Raw genomic sequence first — 20,366 nt, forward strand, 5'->3', positions numbered from 1 at the left:
AGGCTTGACGAAGCCCTGGCTGGGATGATTTAGTTGGGGATTGGTCCTGCTTTGAGCAGGGGGTTGGACTAGATGACCTCCTGAGGTCCCTTCCGACCCTGATATTCTATGATAAGTCTTGGATTATTTTATTGAATGTAATGCACCCTTTAATGACGCTCAGGGCTTGGTGCAGCTCACAGTATCTTCTGACACAGTTCACATTACTTGTTGTGACTAAGTAACTCATAAAAACTGGCCATGAAGCAGTAGAATGCTTCTAAATATCTGTTCATAATGACAATACTACAAGAATAAAGCATTGGGGAGGCAGCGTGATCCAGTGGATAGAGCACTGAAGGAGGATGGGAGGCACAGTTCTATCCTTGGCCCTGCCACTGAGCTGTTGTATGTTATTTCCTCTTTCATCCTTTGTCTGTCTTTTCTGTTTAGACTGTAAGATCTTCAGGACAGTGACTGTTACTTACTATGTACTTAGTGTCTGGTATCTAGTTAGCAGGGGGTTCTGAATCAGCTGAGCCTCCAGACACTATTGCAACACAAATAATATCTAATCCGTTTTCTGTGTCTGCTGTTTGAATTACAAGAAACATTTGAGTATTCAGAATAGCTATTATGTTGAATGCACTCAGATGCACAGTGGTGGGTGTAGGATACAGCTCTAGATAGAATAGAATGTCTCCATGTAAGTAAATGATCAAAATAAGCCTGGTAAAATATCACAAGGAAAGTAACAAGTTCTTAAAAAGTGTAGGGCAAAATATATGTTCTTGAGCACAACTGCATGGGGGTGTGGGGCTCTAGGAGACAGCCAGAAGAGGAACACAGGAGGGAGGGCACTCTGAAGTGTGGGTTCTGCCCAGTGTGGACCGTCTCCAACACTTTCCACTAGCTGCAGTCAGACAACCATGGACCCAACTCTGGCCATGTCCAGAAACCAGACTAACCGCACCACTTTGAGCCCGTGGACAATCACCAGGTATACTAACCAGCACTCTCACTCGTCTAGACTATTAATGTCCTTGTCAACTTTTGTGGTGTCATCTTTCTCCTCTGCCAATAATCCCAGATGCAGTGACACATGTTTTCATCTTCTCTCACAACCACTTCCGTCCTTTCTTCCATGCTGCTCCCTACATGTGGAATTTCCTTTCCTGGCTGGTTTGCAAAGGCCGGTGCCTTCTCCTTATTCAAATACATCCTGAATACCCACTTCTGCTATGTCACCTACAAGAAACCAAATGGTTGATGTCATGGGTGTGGGCCACTGAAATTAAAATCTGAAATAGAATACTTTGCAAACATTCAGCACACCTTTAAAAATACCAAAAAACATTAGAATGGAAGGAAGTCAGGAAGAAGATTGGGTCCTCCCACAATTCCTGTGTTTTCTTCACATAGCCCTTTAAAAATCAGTTTTTCTATTCCAATTACACTTCACGTCTCATGTCGCATTTCGGTGTCCAGAAAGGTTTCTCTAAAGCTACATGAATGTTCCCTTCAACATAGCTGTCAGTATCAGTGTAATTTGTGTTACATTAATGTCAGATATTTCTCAAATTCAAATGAAGGTCGTTCAGTGATGCTTAACATTAAATAAGAAATTAGTCACATGTTGAATGAAGAAGAATGCACGGGTCTTCAGCAATGGGGAGAGAGGAATGTTTTATCTAAACATTAAAATTCATTAGAAGAGATAAAGCATGAAAAGATCAATGAAGCAGAACTTATTTCTAAAGATTTTTAATTGGAAGAAGGAATATAGTATTGTGCTGAAATGTAGCGTTCTGAATTAATAATTTAGTCCTTGCTGGCACTGAACACCTGAGGAGATTGGTAATAGGTTATAGACTAATGTTTTCAAAAGTGCCAGAGTGACTTAGGTGCCTAAATCCTAAGTTCGTGGAACCTCCAGCACTTTTGAAAAACTTTATCCAGAGGGCCTGTCACAACTAGATTAAGGGTTCAAATGTCTGAATAGTAGTAGTGATCAAGGGACATTATTTATTTAGTTTATTTATAGGCTTTTCTATAGCAATCTTTACAAAACTGTCTGAGCACCTTCATTAGGAAATTCCTCTGCTCAGCGATCTATATGAAAAAGGCTGATGTTCTCCATCCTGTACCAATAGGACAAGCATGCATTTCATAACGGGCATTCTCTCACACATCCACAGCAGAAAGGCAAAGGAGTGAAATGATTTTGACACCGAATAGAAGACACTCAGGCATGTGAGTGAGGCAATGTGGGTAAATTCACACTGCCATAACCTGAGTTAGGCCTGTTCTGTGGATATGCTGCAGACTACGGGCTTATCTACATTACAGGAGTGTGATTTCTGAAGCATGCTAACATGTTGCGCATTAATTGATCTGTGTAAACTGGGCTGGTGTGCACTAAAGATTCCTTTGTGTGATTTAATGTATTGCGACTATGTTAAAGCACATTAGAGAGCCTTATTGTGCACCAACAGGGTCTGCATGGACCAATTAATATGCAATGTGCTCATACCCTGGTAGCACATCACCCCAACATGTGGACAAGCCTATGGTTTCCAGTTTTGTCAGTGTGGGACCTTTTCCTAATGATCTTAAAATACAAGGTCAGAGCTTCAGCTGATATACCCTGGTTTAGTTCTGTTGAAGCCAATAGAGCTACCTTATGTTGATTTGCACTGACTGAGTCTGACTCACAATTTGTAACCAAAAATTATTTTTTTAAATTACATTATTCTAGATTAGCCTAAAATCCTTCCACAGTCTTGTACCATCCGTGATGATTGGCACCTGTTCAAAATGAGGTTAAAATTATACCAAATGAGAATGGCATCAGGCTTTGTTCACAGGTGTAAATGAGTACACAAAGTGTCAGGTAGGGAGAATTAGGCCTCCTTTACTTATTCTAAATCCTTTTATGCAAGATCTCAAATGGATTTCAAAACCTTCATAGTTGTTTTTGAAGAGCACACCCTGCACAGTATATCTATAACAAAGCACCACTTATAAAGGATTAACATAGTAAATCACATTTGATTTATTCATTTGGAACCAAAAGGCTACAATAAGATGGCCATTTTGCATGTGTGACCATTCTAAAATGAAACCATCATGATTAATGCTGAAGCTTGTTTTAGTCTTTGAAGAGAGCAAATGTGCATCATCATGATGAAATTATATGGCCTGTGTTATACAAGAGGTCAGACAAGGTGATCTAATGGGCCCTTCTGGCTTTATAAGCTATTAATCTGTGTTTATAATTGTCAGTTCCTACAGTATTCAAAAGGCAGACTTTACAATTTATAGCAGACTAGCTGATACTTGCGTTGCTTGAGATATATTGGTGCAGATCTAGAGTAATGTCATGGAAGCTAATAGAGGTACACCAGTGTAACATCAGTGTAACTCCGATCAGAATCTGGCCCTTACTGCTATACTGAAAGCAGATTATCAATGAATTGTATGCCAAACCCTGCAGTCCTTATGCAATTCTTACTCAAGCAAAATTCCCATCAAAGTCAGTGAATAAGAACTGAGTGAGGACTGCAGGACTAGCTTTATAGCATTAACAGCTGTTGAGTGGTTTGGGTATTAACAAAAAGAAAGGATACAAAAAGGTAGGCAGGGTATTACAATACACAGAACATGCCGCTTCCCTTTTGTTCCTTTTTGAATTTATTTAAAAAAAAAAAAAAAAGGTCTGTTTAACTTGTAACTTGTTTTAAGTCCGGTTTCTGTCAGGTGTTGAATGCCTTTAAACTCTCTCAATGGCTTGAAAGGATATGACAAGACAGTCTCATTTTTATAGTCCTCATTTTTCCTCGTCTAACAAAACACTAAGTACACAGAAAGGAAGTTGAAGATAGACTGAACCAGTACGACCAATTAAAGGGTGATTATACCTTGAAAACAGACTATAAAAATGGCATCACTATGCCCCATGTTTATTGATTCTCAGTGGCTTCCAGATCAAATGTGCTCATTTATAAATAAAAAGCTTTCCCCCTAATTGCCAACCCCACAAACCCCTCGAGACCTAAAATCAAGCTAAGTTCTGTTCTTCCAGTGCATCATCACCAGTAGTGAAGAATCTGCAGGTGAAATCATACCTTCACAGACACTTGTCGTACCCCATCGTGTTCATATTATGCCCTCATTGATACTGCTGGAACTTTGTCAGGGATCCAGCACTGATAAATTACAACGAGAGGGTCTTTCAACAAACAGTTATTTCACTGATGCACTGTAGGAACAGAATCCAGCTCTCTCTCTTGTTGTCTCTTTAGGAGTGAAAATTAGTACAAAGGTATTTGTATTACTAAAGTGGGCGGATAGGACTTTAAACACTCACAGAAGCAAGCCTGATGGCTAACAAAGCACAGGAAGTCATTTTGGCATGATCGTTTTGTAGAGTAGAATTGTACTTACAAGACCTAGACACATTGTATCCCATTAACTAAAGTTTCTGCTTTCCAGTCCCTAAAGAGCATAAAACTGGGTCATATGTCCTGCCATGAACCCAAATTTAGAACTTGCATTGAGGTCAGTGTGAGTTCTGTGTGTGTTGCACTAGCAAGATCTGACCCATTACAGCTAACTGCATAGAAAAAACCCAAACACACACTTGCTACTTGATTTCATAGGTAGGGACAGAAAAAAAAATCTGTGGGGATTTCCTGTCATAATCTACAGAAATTCTGCAAAGGTTTTTCTTTGGCTTTCCAGCAATTCACCTACCTTGAATGTTAATGGTACCTGTCATTGGTAAGTAAGACACAAAGAAGGGCATTTCAAAACACTTAGAATGGGATATTTTAAGAGCGTGAGGCATCAAACTCCTATTGAATATCAATGAGAGGTGGGCACCTAACTCCCTTTAGATCTTGAAAATCTCAGCCTTATTAATTTACTCAGTTGACAGTCAATGCACTGATCCTGATATGCACTGACTGAAGATCTAGCCTAGGAATGACTAGTAGCTGCAGAAAGCTAGCACAATCTGCCAAAGTCTTTGAGAACATTACATTAAAATTCTGCATTTAGAAATGAGACGTTAAAAAGTGGCCTTCACTTTCATTGTATTACTTAGTTCACAGACTGCAGGAAAGGAGTGAGACAAGAAGCGAAAAACCAAGAAAGGAGAACAGAAGGGAGGCAAAGGGCTTGATTCTCTTCTCAAATAGGTGTAAATCAGGAGTAAGTCTATTATGTTAATAGGCTGATTTTCCTCTCATTTGTTCCAGTTTTGCTTTGGTATAAAAACTGGTTTAAATGGAATTACTGCTGATTCACACCAGTGTAAGAAAGGAGAATCAGCCTCAGTGGAAATAAACCTGCATGAGTAAAAGGAGACTCAGATCCGGGAAGTGAGATAGAATACATTGCACCAGAAACAGCACCAATACTGTTCTGAACTATAACCAGCATAACTGCTTGATTGGTTTTCAGTGGAGTTGAATGGGATATGAGCAGGGCAAAATGTGACTTATTTTTTCAGTCCAGGAAGTTCTTTGTGTGTCAAAGCTGATTCCAATGTAGAGGAGTGATGGACAGTGCTTAGGAAAGCCCAGATGGCATCATTTTCACTGCATTGCTCAGTTTACAAACTGCAGGAAAGGGGTGAGGCAGGAAGAGAAAAACAAAGGGGGAACCAAGAAAGGAGAACAGAAGGGAGGCATCACCAGATGGCATCACCTGAAACAGGAAAATTGAAAATATATAGAAAGAATTAAAAAAAAAACAAAAAAAAAACGATGAAGGGAATGGAGGAAGAAAAGGAAGAAAGAGAGAAGATTAATGTGGGTGGATCCTATGCTCTGAAGATTTTTCCTATGTTTTGTACTACCATATTACTATAAAAAGACATTGGATCAGATCCTCAGCTGGGGCAAATCAATAAAGCTTCATTTAAATCAATGGAAGCCCAGCCCTACACTTCTGTGTTCTGTTATTTGCTTTCATATTAGAGCTGGCAGCAGCACATGCTCAGATTCCCTCCTTCTGTAAAATAATCTCCACAAAGGTGAAGATGTAGCTGATTTTGCATTGTTGGGGGCATACCCACAGCTGAAGATGTGCAGCCCACATCCCCCTGAACACTAGCCTCTCTCTCCTAGAAAGCCACTCCGTAGCTCCTGTCATGGACAATACTGCACAGATGCTTCTGCATGGGCTTTGTGAGGAAACTAGGCTTGGAATCCTTCCTCATAGACCTGAAGTTTCCTGGCACACATCTGCACACTTGAGATTCCCAGAAATCAAACTTTTAAAGTGCAGTTCTGCTCTGGAAGATGACTATGTAAAAACGGCACCTTTCTGGAAGACATTAGATCAGTTCCCTGTGTGTATACAGAGTCCTGTCTGCTTATTTTAGTTTGGAGGAGATGTGGGGGAGGAAGACTAAGTTTTGACTCCTGTTAGACTTCCACAGCCAATAAGCTAAATGTGCTCTTAGTTGTGCATCGTCAACAGATTTGTGTAGTAAATTCCAGTTACAGGGATGATCAATTACGCCTGGGCAAACCCACTGAAGGCAGTGGGGTTATACAAAAGGCACTTGTGAGAGTAATTTTTGGTGCTGGACACTTTGTTTTGTTTTGCTGTTGTTGATTTTTACTGGTGGTGATGCACCAGGAGAAAAGACTCCAGCTTGACTGTCAGAGCCACGTTGAGCTTGTGGAACTGGGAGTTAGAAAAAAAACATCTTTTTACCTATAAAGTGAGCATGTTTGATCTGCAAAATATCAAGAGACACATATGGAACCCTGCAACTCTCTTTTTAATTGAGTAGAGTAGAACTGTGCTGCAAAAATGTCAGTCTTGGATTCCCAAAACTTTATATTGACATTAACTGAGAACTGCCTCTTTAAGCCTTGGTCAACTGTGCATAATTTAGAAAGGAGTTTATACTACAGTCAAGGAGCTTGGAGCTTCCTTAAGGATTATTACATGATTACTAAATCATGCCTCTGCTTTGTTTGTGATTCTTGTACCTTACAAATGAAGCACAGCTCCATTGCACAAGAAACATTTTTTTTCCTTTCAATTTTTTTCTTGATGAACTATCATTTTTGTTGAAAACAATAGGTTCCTGTAAGGGATCCTGTGTTTTATACTGAATATTAATCCCAAGTGCCTTTCACAACGTTTCCCTGAGTACTCTGGGCATAAAGGAAATAGAGAGAAGCCCTATTATAGTGAAGGCATGCTGACAGCTTCTACTACAGAACTCATTCAGGCTGATTAAGCCATCTGTGATATTAGACTGAATACTGCTGCACTGCTGTGGCCACCTGTGCATTCTCAGGCACACCCACTCACAACATCCTGTTCTTCATATATCCCTGAATGGCTTCTACTCACCGCAAGTCAGAGGCTGATGATGTGTCCTGCGGCTGCTCCTCCACCACATTGCCCTGCTCCAGATTTTTGGCCAGAGCCCTGATTTGAAGCCCATGGTGCTGCAAAGTTACCCTGCTCCTCCCACGGCCTTAAAAGGGGGCAGGGAGTCAAGAGTAGTTCATCAGACTGACTGCTGTAATATCTGGGGGACCACCTTTTCAAAAAGTAAAAGTGGGACACATGCAGGAGCCCTGCCTCCTCCGTGGCCCTGCCACTGCTCCTCCTCTCCTCCCCAAGGCCCCACTCCCTGGCCAGGCCAGAAGCCAGAGCCAGGCTGTGGTAAGAACCACCCAGGGAACCCTCAAGGTTGCCAGCCCTCCAAGATTGGCCTGGAGTCTCCCAGAATCAGCATTGATCTCTCAGTGACTATTGAAAGCAATCCAGGAGATTTTAACAGACTATTTTAAGAAAATTACATTATATCATGTTGGAAAAAAAATCTCTTGGAATAGCTTCAGTCAGAGTTGGCAACCCTAGGAACTCCAGACCCTGGGTGCAGGACTGGGAGTGCCTGAGAGCAGCCTCTGGCCCATGTCTCTGCCCCTTGGAGCGTGCTGCCAAGAGCAGGTGGAAGGCCCGGGCTCCCTGTGTGGCTTTTACTACTCCAGCTTTTGGGCTGGCCAGGAAGCGGGGCCTTGTGGCAAGGGGGAGGAGGGATTAAGGCCCACTTCAGTCCCCACCACCACCACCACCACCACCACCAGGAGGAAGCTAGTGCCACCCCTGAACCTGGGGCAGGCGCAGAGCAACACTACAGGAAATCCGGGATAAATGCTGTCCTTGATTCATTCAGCCCAGGACTGGGACTTGAATTCTGCATTTCGAGATTGTACCGCCCAATTTGAGATGGGTGGTCACCCTAATATAAGCAGTAGTGAGCAAGGTTGAGATTTTCAAAAGAGTTTAAGGTAGGGTGACCAGATGTCCTGATTTTATAGGGACAGTCCTGATATTTGGGGCTTTTTCTTATATAGACTCCTATTACCCCCTACCTTCTGTCCTGATTTTTCACCCTTGCTGTCTGATCAGCCTAGTTTAAGGGGAGTTGGGCTTCTGTATCCCTTGGGCATCTTTGCAGTAGGAAGGGAGTAGAGGCAGCTGACAGCACCACTTCTGTGATTTTACTGACTGAAAATGAAGTTAGCACATTGCAAGCTATTATGAGCTAGACAATGACTAGTCTTTACTCAGTTAAGCAGGTGAATAGGAGGGAGTAAGGATTCCCCTCACCACACCCTTGTGTGGCCACATAAGGCTACCAACTCTAGGTGCTGTGGCTCCCCACAGCACCCGAATGATCTCAACAGGGAGCATGAGCGATTATGCTGCGCCACGGCCATAGCCTCCCTCCATGTGCAGGAGGCAGTATATGGAACTCTATACTCCAATGTTACAAATTTCTCCTCCACACCCGCTTCACCCAAGCAATATCCTTATTATAGTATACAGATTATCTGAGCACCCTACTTTAGAAGCCAGAGTAAGTGAGGGAGTCAGGAATTGAACCCAGGAGTCTTGAGGCAGCACCAAGCTGGAAATAGAGATAGTAATTTATAGTAAGATTGATGCATGACTTCACTACATGAAACATACAAAGATGTGTAAAATAAATGTATATTTTAAGTCACACAACTGTAAATGTAAGAACTTGCAGGTGAGAGAAAAGCTCCAGTATTTATTTGAGCCAGACGGTGGGGTGCTTGAAGATAGCAAGTTTTTGATACCTTTACAAATGGACATCATTATAAGAACTTCTTCAAAGATTTGCCACTATTGGAAGAGCAGCAGAGTGGGGGCTATCCAGTTTATTGCACTGAGTGTGGCATGTATGACTACCTGCCTTGTGGGCAGGTGGCGTATGTGTGCAGTCGGTGCAGGGAGCTCCTGGCCCTCAGAGACCATGTATGGACTTTGGAGGCCAGAATGGCAGAACTAGAGAAGCTAAGACAGGCAGAGAGGTATGTTGATGAGGCTTTCCGGGACACTATAGAGTTGTCCCACCTCTGCTCAGACAGCATCTGTGCTGTTGAGGAGGAAGAAAGGCCCAGAGAAGCAGAGCAGTCAATGGGAGCAGAGGGAAACCTTCCCGTAGTTGGGACCCTCCTTCCAGATGGTGCTGGGGTTGCCTCTCACACTGAGGTTACCTCTCCGGGGGAGGGAACTCCAGTTGCTAGGAAAAGGCAGGGTGTAATGGGGATGCTTGATCTATTAGAACTAGATAGCTGGGTTTTGTGTGACGGGAGACCCATTTATGTTGACTTGCTGGCTGGTTGCGAGGTTGCGGGATCTCTCAAGGCTATTCACTGGGAACATTCACTTCACGGGTGCGAAATGCAGAGTAATTTCTCGACTCTTTTAATGGGACTGCTTCATGGAGCAGCTGTACGGGAACCACAAGGGAGAGGAAACTCTAGATTTACTCCTGAGTAGTGCAGGGAGCTGGTCCAGAGGGTAACTATAGCAGGACCGCGTTGAATATGACCAATAATACAATAGCCATTCACTCTGAGGGAGAAGAACACCTTACGACTTATGTTAGTGCTGGGGAGGAAGCAGTGTTGTGGTACATGTAGGTCCCAATGACATAGGAAGGATAGGAAAGATGTCTGGAAGCCAATTTAGGGCTCTAGGAAGAGACTGAAATCCGGGACTCTATGATGCATCTCGAATGCGTCCAGTTTCATGCGCGGGCCGGTAGGCAGGCAGGCGTTTTCGAGTCTCAATGCGTGGATGAGACAATGGTGTAAGAGAGGGGTTAGTTCATTAGGACTGGGAACTTTTGGGATGGGGGGGCTATACAGGAGAGATGGCTCTACCTGAACAAAGAGGAACCGACTGCTTGGCATACATTAAAAAGGTTGAGAGCCAGTTTTAAACTAGGAGATGGGGGAAAGCTGAATCTGCAAGAGGAGATTGTGGACTGGACACGGACTTCTCTTAGAGGAGGTCTGATGATAGCGAATTCCAGGTTATAGTCAGGAACAAGAGGACGGGAGGGATACGTAAGCGTAGTCATGAGCTAAACTGTCACATAAAAAAGAATCTGGCCATCCGAAAGGGCAGAAATAAACGAGCCAAGTTTTTAAAGTGCTGTACACCTCGCTTAGAAGTCTTAATAAAGATGGGTGACTAGAGTTGCCTGGTGATTAAGGGAATTGTATATAGGCAATCACAGACCTGGCTGGACTGACGCATCAAGGGACACATCATTCGGGGTACAATAATAATCGGAAGGACAGAACAGGTCATGCAGGAGAGGAGTGGCACTATAGGTGAAAGAAATCTAGATTCAAATGATTTAAAAAGCGATTCCACATGTTCCATTAGAACCGCTATGGATAAATTTCAATGCTCTAATAAAAATATAAACATTTAGGGATCTATTATCGACCACCCTGACAGGACAGCTATAGTGATGATGAATGCTAAGGGGAAAATTAGAGACGGCTATCAGATTAAGACCTATAATATGGGGATTTCAATTATCCCCGTATTCACTGGAACATTTCACTTCAGGTCGAATGCAGAGGATAAAATTTCTCTATATTTAAATGCTGCTTCATGGAGCGCTGTACGGGAACCACAGGGAGAGCCAACTCTAGAGTTTACTCCTGAGTGGGTGCAGGAGTGGTCAAGAAGGTAACATATCGGACCGCTTGTAAATTAATGCCATATACAAGCATTCAACATCCTGTGGGGGAAGAACACCTCACAACCCACACTGTGGCATTTATTTAAAAGAGGGAAACTATACAAACATGAGGGTGTTAACAAAGTTAAAAGTTACGTGCTCGCTCGCTCTCGCGCTCTCGCTCTCGCGGCCCTTTTTTACGGCGCCTATAGGGCCAACTCAATGTATACCCCAATTTACGAACACAGTAAAGAACTAAAAAGCACCGTGCTTACACTATGTAAAAGAAGCGTGAGAGATAAAAGACTTCTTTAAGTGGAAGTTTAAATCTGTTGAGGCAACTAGAAAGGACACCCCTACCGGCTTAGTGCATAGTGTATAAGAAAGCCAAGAGGAGTTTCTGGAACGGCTAGCAAAAACTCCAAGGTATACAAATGGTTTTTTAGTATTGAGAGGAAGCCTGCTAACAGCAGTGGGGGCCCTTGACGATCGATACCAAGGAGCGCTTAAGATGAAAGTCATTGAGAGAACTAATGCTTCAGTTCTTCATTGGCTGGGATGTTAGGAGTTCCCACTGAGCCGGCTTTTGTAGTGAACAAAGTCTGAGGACTGTCACGATTGAAGTGTCACTAGAGGAGTTTGGATATTGATATCACCTTAACAAGTCACCGGGACCGATGGCATTCACCAAGGAGTTTCTGAAGGAACTCAATGTGAAGTTGCGGACTATTACTAGGTGTTGTAACTGTCCTTTACATCGGCTTCAGTACAACAACTGGAAATTACTAATGTTATGCCACTTTAAAAGGGCTCGGTAGAGGTGTCTCGGCCATTACAGACGGTCTAACTGTCAGTTACAGCAATTAGTCAAACAAGGTTAGATAAAATTGCTCAGCCCTAGTTAAACATAAACTGTTTGTGCTAGTCAAATGGTTTCTGTTAAAGTAATGTGTCTGAGCTAATCTATCAGAGTTCTCTTGAGGGGTCAAAACCATGTCTCAAGGGGGATCCAGTGGACTTAGATGTACTTAGTTTCCAGAAGCTTTGACAAGGTCTCACAAAGGCTCTTATGTAAGTTAGTGTCCTTGGGATAAAAAAGCGGAAGGTCCTTTTATGGATTTGAGCATGGTTAAAAGACAGGGCAGGGTAGGCATTCTGGTAATTCTCAGAATGGAGAGAAGGGGTACTAGTGGTGTTCCCAGGTTCAGTCTTGGACCATTCTATTTCATTTCATATATGATCTGGAGAAGGGCTTAAACAGGTGAGGTGGCAAGGGTTAGACAGTGTATAAACTACTCAGTAGTTAAGACCAAAGCAGTTGTGACGAACTTCAAAGATCTCACAAACTAAGTGATTGGGCAAACACAAATGGCAATGAAATTTAAATGTGGGTAAATGTAAAGTAATGCACATTGGGAAAAATAACGCAACTATACCTACCAATCTGATGGGGTCATTTAGCTACACTGAGTCAGGCAAGATCTTGGCGTTATCGTATAGTTCTCTGAGTGGTCCACGCAGTGGGAGGAGTCGCAAAGGCAGTCAAAAAAGCAAACAGCTGTAGGCTCATTAAAAGGGTAGAGAGTAAGAGTGAGAATATATTATTGCCTTATATAATCCATGGTGATGCACACTGAATACTGTGTCAGCTGTGGTACTTCCTCACCTCAAAAGATATTCTAGCACTGAAAACAGGTTCAGAAGAGCAACTAATGATTAGTGCGTTTGGAGAGGCCCATATGAGGAACGATTAACGAGCAAGGCATCTTCGAGCTTGGAAAGAGGGACTAAGAGGATCTGTAGCGGTATATAACTTATTGAGTGTGTTGGAGAAAGTGGATAAGGAGAAAGTTATTTACTTCTTTCATAATACAAGAACTACGGGTCACCATGATTATAGAACAGGTGTTTAAACAAATAAGGAAGTTCTCACACAGCGCACAGTAATTGTGGAACTCTTACCTGAGGAGTTTGCGGTGGGCTATACAATGTTTAAAAGGGCACTTGGTAATTCTGGACTAAGTCCTAAATGGCTATTTAGCGGAAGACGTCAAGAATGGCGTCTGCCTCTGTTCATCAGAGGATGGAGATGGATGGCAGGAGAGAGATCACTTGATCATTGCCTGTTAGCTTCACTCCCTCTGGGGCACCTGGCATTGGCCAATGTCGGTAGACAGATACTGGGCGAGATGGAACCTTTGGTCTGACCCGGTACGGCCGTTCTTATGTTCTTATGTTCTTTATGTTAAGAGGCACACTTGCATACTCACAGCAGGCAGGTGGTGCTGGGTTGACAAGGTTCTGTACTTCACAAGGAAGAATTCCAGAGCTTGCTCCAACTGGCAGAAAGACAATAAACATGACAAATGTATTCCTTTTAATATGAACATTTTAGAGATACTCTTCAAACAGTGCCTACAGTTTCATTCCTTTCATGGCATGGAATAGAATGTTCAAAATACTGTGAAATACTGAAATAAATTAAATAGCTTCTGAAGAAGAAAAAGTTGGTGGTGAAAAAGTGATGTTTTTCTGCTGAGTTTCTGTGCATCCAGAGTCTGTGGATCTTCCAGCATGGAATAGTCTCCTTCGCAGCCAGAGTAGCAGATGTAGATCTGCTTATTTAAAATATGCTGCCTACTAGGGATGGGCAAAACTTCCCAAACCTTGGATCCAGACCCTGTCCAATTTCAGGGGGACTCACACATAAGCCCCCAGATCCAGGTCTGCTTCTCTCCTGTGCCATCTTTTAGGGCAGCACACTCAACCCACAGACCAATCCTGGTTCTCATAAAAAGTGTTGGGATGGTCGAATATGAGACCCACCTTACAGGTGAGTTGCTATGACCATGGGCCATCCTAGAGCAACCCCATGATCCTGTCTTCCCCAGTCCCCACTCTACAACTGTGTTATTGTGTAGCTTCCCCACAGTCCTCACATCAAACGTTCTTCTATTTCTAATAACTCCTGCCTAGTTTTCATGCTGTAGCTAATTGGAATCAGTTCCAATTAATTACAAAACACATTGTCTTCAAGTAAATTAATACTCAGTGTCTCACTCTTTTTAAGCCCTAATGCTAAAACCCGTGTATTAATTCAGTGGAGTTACTTCCGATTTACACCAGTGTACTGAGACCAGAATCAGGTCCCCTGAGAACATTTGATCTTTGTCAAGGACCAGAGGATAAAGACAAGTTAATACCATACAGTAAAGTGTAGGTAAATATTTCAATACTTAGTAGCTAAGTTTAGGGCCAGCTTAGCAATGCTTTCCGTTATTCATCTAGGCAAATTTACACTTACCTTATTTTCTGATTTTCTCTTTGAACATTTCCTAATAAAATAATGTGTTTTGCACAATCTGAAATGAGTGTTGGGAGTTAGTAGGGGCAGTAATTGATAGGCAACCTGGAGAGATAAACTGTACTCTGACTTCACACTGATTTGAAAGGAATGTCTCTGACGTGTGTATGGCAAATGACCCCTGCAACCTATGATTATCTTTATTGCTATCTATACTGTTAGCAGACACCTTTCTGTGGTACGTTTAGATTTTGTTTTTAGTTCCTCTTGCCTACATTTCTTCCAATGTTTTCATCATTGCAAAATCAGAATGTTTTTCCTCTGAACCTCATTTTAGGGCAGGATCAAGCAATTCATATATTAACACAGTAATGAACAGTTTCATATGGGCTCTTACTTTGAAACATCCTTGTTTTAGAGAAATAGCATATTTAAAGGCAGGATTTAAATGGAATGTTTGATTGCACTGTAAAATCAACCCCTTTGTTAGCATCCTTCTAAAGCAATTGAAAGATGTGCTTGCATACTACCAATTGTTGACCCCTGCATCTGTATTTATGCAATACACCTATAGAAGAGAGAAAGCATCTTGTTTAAATTAGGCCTGGGCTACACTACAGAGTTAAGTCGATGCAAGGCAGCTTATGTTGACCTAACTCTGTAGGTGGCTATACTAAGGCCATGTCTACACTACCACTTATGTCTAGGGTGACCAGACAGCAAGTGTGAAAAATTGGGATGGGGTGGGGGGAATAGGAGCCTATATAAGAAAAAGACCTAAAAATCAGGACTGTCCCAATAAAATCGGGACATCTGGTCACCCTACGTATGTCAGCAAAACTTATGTTGCTCAGGACTGTGTAAATAACACACACATAACCCCCACCGAGCAACATAAGTTTTGCTGGCATAAGTGGTAGCATGCACTGTACAATGTCAGTGGGAGAGTGTCTCCTGACAACATAGCTACTGCCGCTTGTGGAGGTGGTTTGATTATGTTGACAGGAGAGCTCACTCCCACCAGAACAGAGCGGCTACACAAGCAATCTTACAGCTGTATTGGTACAGCTGCGCTGCTGTAAGCTCGCTAGGGTAGACATGGCCTTAATAAGCACGACAGCGAGAGGCAGAATGCTTATGTCAATGCAGCTAGGTTGATGCAGTGTCAGTGTCAACACTTCATTGCTTACATGAATTGTTGCTGCCTCTCAAGAGCTGTCCCACAATGCCCCAAACTGACAGTTAAATCAGTGCAAGTGCTCCTAGTGAGGACACGCACCACCAACATAAGGAGCATAATGTGGACATGCAAAAGCAATTTAATTACATGGATAGAACTGCTGAATTTAGTTACATAGGCCTAGTCTACACTAGGCGTTTATACTAAATTTAGTAGCGTTAAATCAATTTAACCCTGCACCTGTCCACACAATGAAGCCCTTAAAACCAATTTCTGTACTCCTCCCCGAGGAGGGGAGTAGCACTGAAATTGCTATTGCCATGTTGAATTAGGGTTAGTGTGGCCGCAATTCGGCGGTATTGGCCTCCAGGCGGTATCCCAGAGTGCACCATTGTGACCGCTCTGGAAAGCAATCTGAACTCAGATGCACTGGCCAGGTAGACAGGAAAAGCCCCGCGAACTTTTGAATTTCATTTCCTGCTTGCCCAGCATGGAGCGCTGATCAGCATGGGTGGCCATGCAGTCCCAAATCCAAAAAGAGCTCCAGCATGGACCATATGAGAGATACTGGATCTGATCGCTGTATGGGAAGACAAATCTGTTCTATCAGAGCTCCATTACAGAAGACAAAATGCCAAAGCATTTAAAAAAAATCTCCAGGCTACATAGTGCTGTGTGACAAACGTAACGGAAAGCCAAAGAATCAAATGGACGCTCATGGAGGGAAGGAGGAGGGACTGAGGACTCCAGCTATCCCACAGTCCACAGCAGTCTCCAAAAACATTTGTATTCTTGGCTGAGCTCCCAATGCCTGAAGGGTAAAAACATTGTCGCCAGTAGTCAGGAATATTTGTCAATTTAACCCCCATCCTCCCTCAAGGGAAAAAAAATACGTTCTCGCTCTTTTCAAATGTCACGTATGTCTACTGGATGCTGCTGGTAGAGGGGTGCGCAGCGCTAAACAGCAGCATCCTCTCTCCCCTCCCTGTAGCAGATGGTACGGTACAAAATGACTGATAGCCGTCCTCGTCATCATCCAGTGGAGTGTTCCTGCTGGCTCAGTGAGGTCGGTCGGGGGCGCCTGGGTGAAAATGGAAATGACTCCTGATCATTCCTTTTTTAAGCTTTGTGTCCTGGAGATTACGTCTGGCAGATGGTCAGATAGGGCTGCTGTAACGTCCTCATCATAGCAGCTGGAGACTGAGCTCCTCTCCCCCCCACACCCTTTCATGTCTAATGGAGATTCTGGACTATCATAGCAGCGGGAGGCCTGTGCTCCTCTTCCCGCCCTCCTCCTTTATGAGTAATGGAGATGTCTGCCTGGACCTATCATAGCAAGCTGGACGGCTGCCTCCTCCCTCATTTTATCTCACTAAAAGTCAGTGTTTCTTATTTCCTGCATTCTTTATTACTTCATCAACAAATGGGGAGATAACTGCCACGGTAGCCTAGGAGGGCTGTGGGAGGAGGGAAGCAATGGGTGGCGTTGTTGAGGGGCACCCCTAGAATGGCATGCAGCTCATCATTTCTGTGGGATGTCTGGGGCTCTGACCCAGAGCAGCTGTGCTCTCTGGTTCTCTAGTAGACTTGCCCCATATTCTAGGAAGGACTGACTCTAATTTTTAGACAAAACATAAAGAAGGGAATGACCTGGGAAGTCATTCCCATTTTCATCCAGGCGCCCCCGGCCGACCTCAAAGAGGCCATCCAGGACCACCATGACAGCAGCAGACAGTACAATACGACTGGTAACCGTCATTGCCAATTTCCAAAGCAGCAGACGGTGCAATAGGGCTGGTAACTGTCTCTACTACCTTGCAAAGGCAAATGAATGCTGCTGTGTAGCACTGCAGTACCGCGTCTGTCAGCAACATCCAGTACACATACCGTGACAGTGAAAAAAGGCTAAATGGGCTCCATGGTTACCATGCTATGGCGTCTGCCAGGGCAATCCAGAGAAAAAGGGTGTGAAATGATTGTCTGCCATTGCGTTCACGGAGGACGGATTGAGTGACGACATTTACCCAGAATGATCCGTGACGCTGTTTTTGCTCCATCATGCATTGTGATCTCAACCCAGAATTCCAATGGGCAGGGGAGACTGCGGGAACTATGGGATAGCTGTGGGATAGCTACCCACAATGCAATGCTCTGGAAATCGACGCTAGCCTCAGTACATGGACGCACACCGCCGAATTAATGTGCTTAGTGTGGTCGTGTGCACTCGACTTTATACAATCTGTTTTATAAAACCGGTTTACGTAAAATCGGAATAATCCCGTAGTGTAGACATACCCATAGATAGAACTATTGAATTCAGGCTGTGACAGCTCTATGAAGGTAAATGATCATCATTTAATATGTTTTAGCTTAAAGGCTTATAATAACAATAAGAAAATGCCAAAGAGGTGGGTGATTATCCTGAGATAATCACACTTCAGAGCATTGTAGAATTTAGCTACTCCTCCCTCTTCCCCCAACACTCCAGGGTGTGATTATTTCATTAAAACTTCATTCTCTGGTGTGCATTCATGCCAAAATGTTAAAAGCCAGAGTTTGCATTCTAATTAAAATGCGTCTTGTTTTCATGTGTCCTCATGAGTGTCGGTATTGGGTTTTCTGCTGTAAAATCTGGAATAATATTGATAGGCTCTTTTGGAAACAAAGCAAAATGTTAATGCAAGGCAAGTAATAATGCCAGTTACAAGTTTGCATCCTTCCTACTCCTGTCCAAACACGCTGCTATTTTAACAAGTAATGTAAATAGGACTATTTTTGACTTTGCTACAGACTTGGTGTCTCCTTAATAAGTCGCAATCTTTTGGTGTCTCTGTTTCCCATCTATAAACTGGAGAAGATAATTCTGACCTACCTCATAAGGTGCTGTGAGGATAAGTTACTAATGTATGTCAGAGAAGCCTGGATATTACAGTACTACAGAAAAGCCTATACAATTTTTCTCAGAGTGAAAGCTTTCAAAAGCAGGGTCTGTGTGTGTCCCTGTTTGTACAAAGCTTTGTCCAACAAGACCTGACAGGGACCTCTGGGTTCTATGATAATATAAATAATGAATATTACTAATAATAAATTAATAGTTTGTAGTATGTCTTGGAATTAGATTGTAAGTTCCTGAAGCAATGGACTTCATCTTCCTACAGGTTTGTAAAGTACCATGTGCATTTATGATGCAATGTTTAATAATATTCACACAGAATTCAGCTCTAACTTTGTTTTAGGGGATGACATTTCGAATCCTATTAATTTAAGAGAGCCCTTGGTAAATGTAGCATCTGGATAGAAATTTCCATTAAGGATAATAACTTTCCTGGGGGGGAAAAAAGCTTTATTTACAGGAATATAGGAGTTTATCAATGACCTGATGAGTGAGTATGACAGGCTGTCTCTCCTTTTTTACTAGTTACCAAGGTAGCAAGATTACTAAGTATAAAGTATGAAATCATCTCTTCTTAGCAATAAGTAATGCAACATAGAACAAAGTGCCTTCTGCTGACTGCTCCTCTCAAAATCCTCCCAAAAGGGCATTGACAGATAGTGCTCACTATCTTAAGACCACCCCGGCTTGGCCTGAAGTAGGCAGAAAAATGTATTCTGGTTAACAGAGCAATTCAAGCCCAATTCTTAGGGCTACAACACTGGACTCTCCCTTCTTGGTAGAGTGATCAGATGCCCCGATTTTATAGGGACAGTCCCGATATCGGGGCTTTGTCTTATATAGGCACCTATTACCCCCTGACCCTCTGTCCCAATTTTTCACACTTGCTATCTGGTCACCCTACTTCTTGGCCTCTCAGTATCTTCATGCTCCTTTTTACCTCTCTGGGACCAGCTGCTCCAAGCCCTCTGTGTGAAACCTCCATATGGCCCATGACTAGGAGCCCTACAAAACCTTTGACCTAAATTGTTTAAGGCAATGCTTACACCACTGGGGTTTACGTTCAGCTGAGTAATGCACCAGGATTTGGAGTATTTTATCTTCCCATTGCCAAAAATCCAGTTTCTTTCACTTCTTAGCAAGTGTCATAGCTCTAGCAAAATCAGTAAATGTAGAACAGACAACCAGGCCTTGGAATTTCTTCCATTTTCCCAGAAGTGAATACACGGATAATGGTCACTGCCTCTTCCCATCTGTGTAACCAGGGCGCTTTGTCTTTTGGCACACTCCTCATCTAGCTGCAGATCTTAGAATCTAGCTAGTTTCTGAAGAGGAGCATCAATATCCTCCAGTATATGACCAGGGACTTTAGCCTGAGGCGTTAGTGTGGCATAGCTCCTTCAGAAAGAACACGTTGCTCTTATAAAGTTGAGATGTCTTTTGGAACGATCCAGAAGATACCATGGCTTTGCACAGTGTCTTTTCTCAGAAGTAAACCACAAAGGACCAATGAATGGAAAGGTGTGTGCTGGATACCAGAGAAAGAGTGGAAGGAAATGGGTGAAAATTAGGGACTGCAACAAAGAGAATGATGGTTAGAATGGAGGCAAGATCTTACCTGGTTTCTTTCTGAAAGGAAAGCTGAGCAGAGGGGCAGTTGGCAGATGCTGGATAGCCTTATTCTCAAGCAATGCTTCTTCAAGGAGTCTGTGCTCTTAAGACCATCACACCAGAACATGAGTGTTGGAGTGAAACAGATCATTGCCAACTAGGGATATCACTTCTAAGGCCTCTGTCATAAACAGATCAGAAAAGTTAATAGCACAGAAGTACTTTGTGTCTCTTTGACTATAAAGGGTTAACAAGTTCAGTAGCCTGGCTGTCACCTGACCAGAGGACCAATCAGGAGCCAGGATACTTTCAAATCTTGAGGGAGGGAAGTTTCTGTGTGTGCTGTTAG

At 42.9% G+C, this 20,366-nt stretch overlaps 1 protein-coding gene across 1 annotated transcript in view; it reads right to left on the reverse strand.

Annotated features, from left to right (window-relative positions):
- Positions 1-8,828: 8,828 nt before the first annotated feature.
- Positions 8,829-20,366, reverse strand: part of COX7A2L (cytochrome c oxidase subunit 7A2 like) — a 41,295-nt gene continuing 29,757 nt past the window's right edge. The window contains exons 3-4 of the mRNA XM_032769453.2: positions 13,300-13,368; positions 8,829-8,929 (exon numbers count right to left, since the gene is read on the reverse strand). Of these exons, the coding sequence (XP_032625344.1) occupies positions 8,867-8,929; positions 13,300-13,368 (132 nt within the window). The 3' untranslated portion in view covers positions 8,829-8,866. The remainder of the gene's footprint in view (positions 8,930-13,299; positions 13,369-20,366) is intronic.

This window comes from Chelonoidis abingdonii, chromosome 3, assembly GCF_003597395.2.
Source record: "Chelonoidis abingdonii isolate Lonesome George chromosome 3, CheloAbing_2.0, whole genome shotgun sequence".
NCBI classification, from domain to species: Eukaryota; Metazoa; Chordata; order Testudines; family Testudinidae; genus Chelonoidis; species Chelonoidis abingdonii.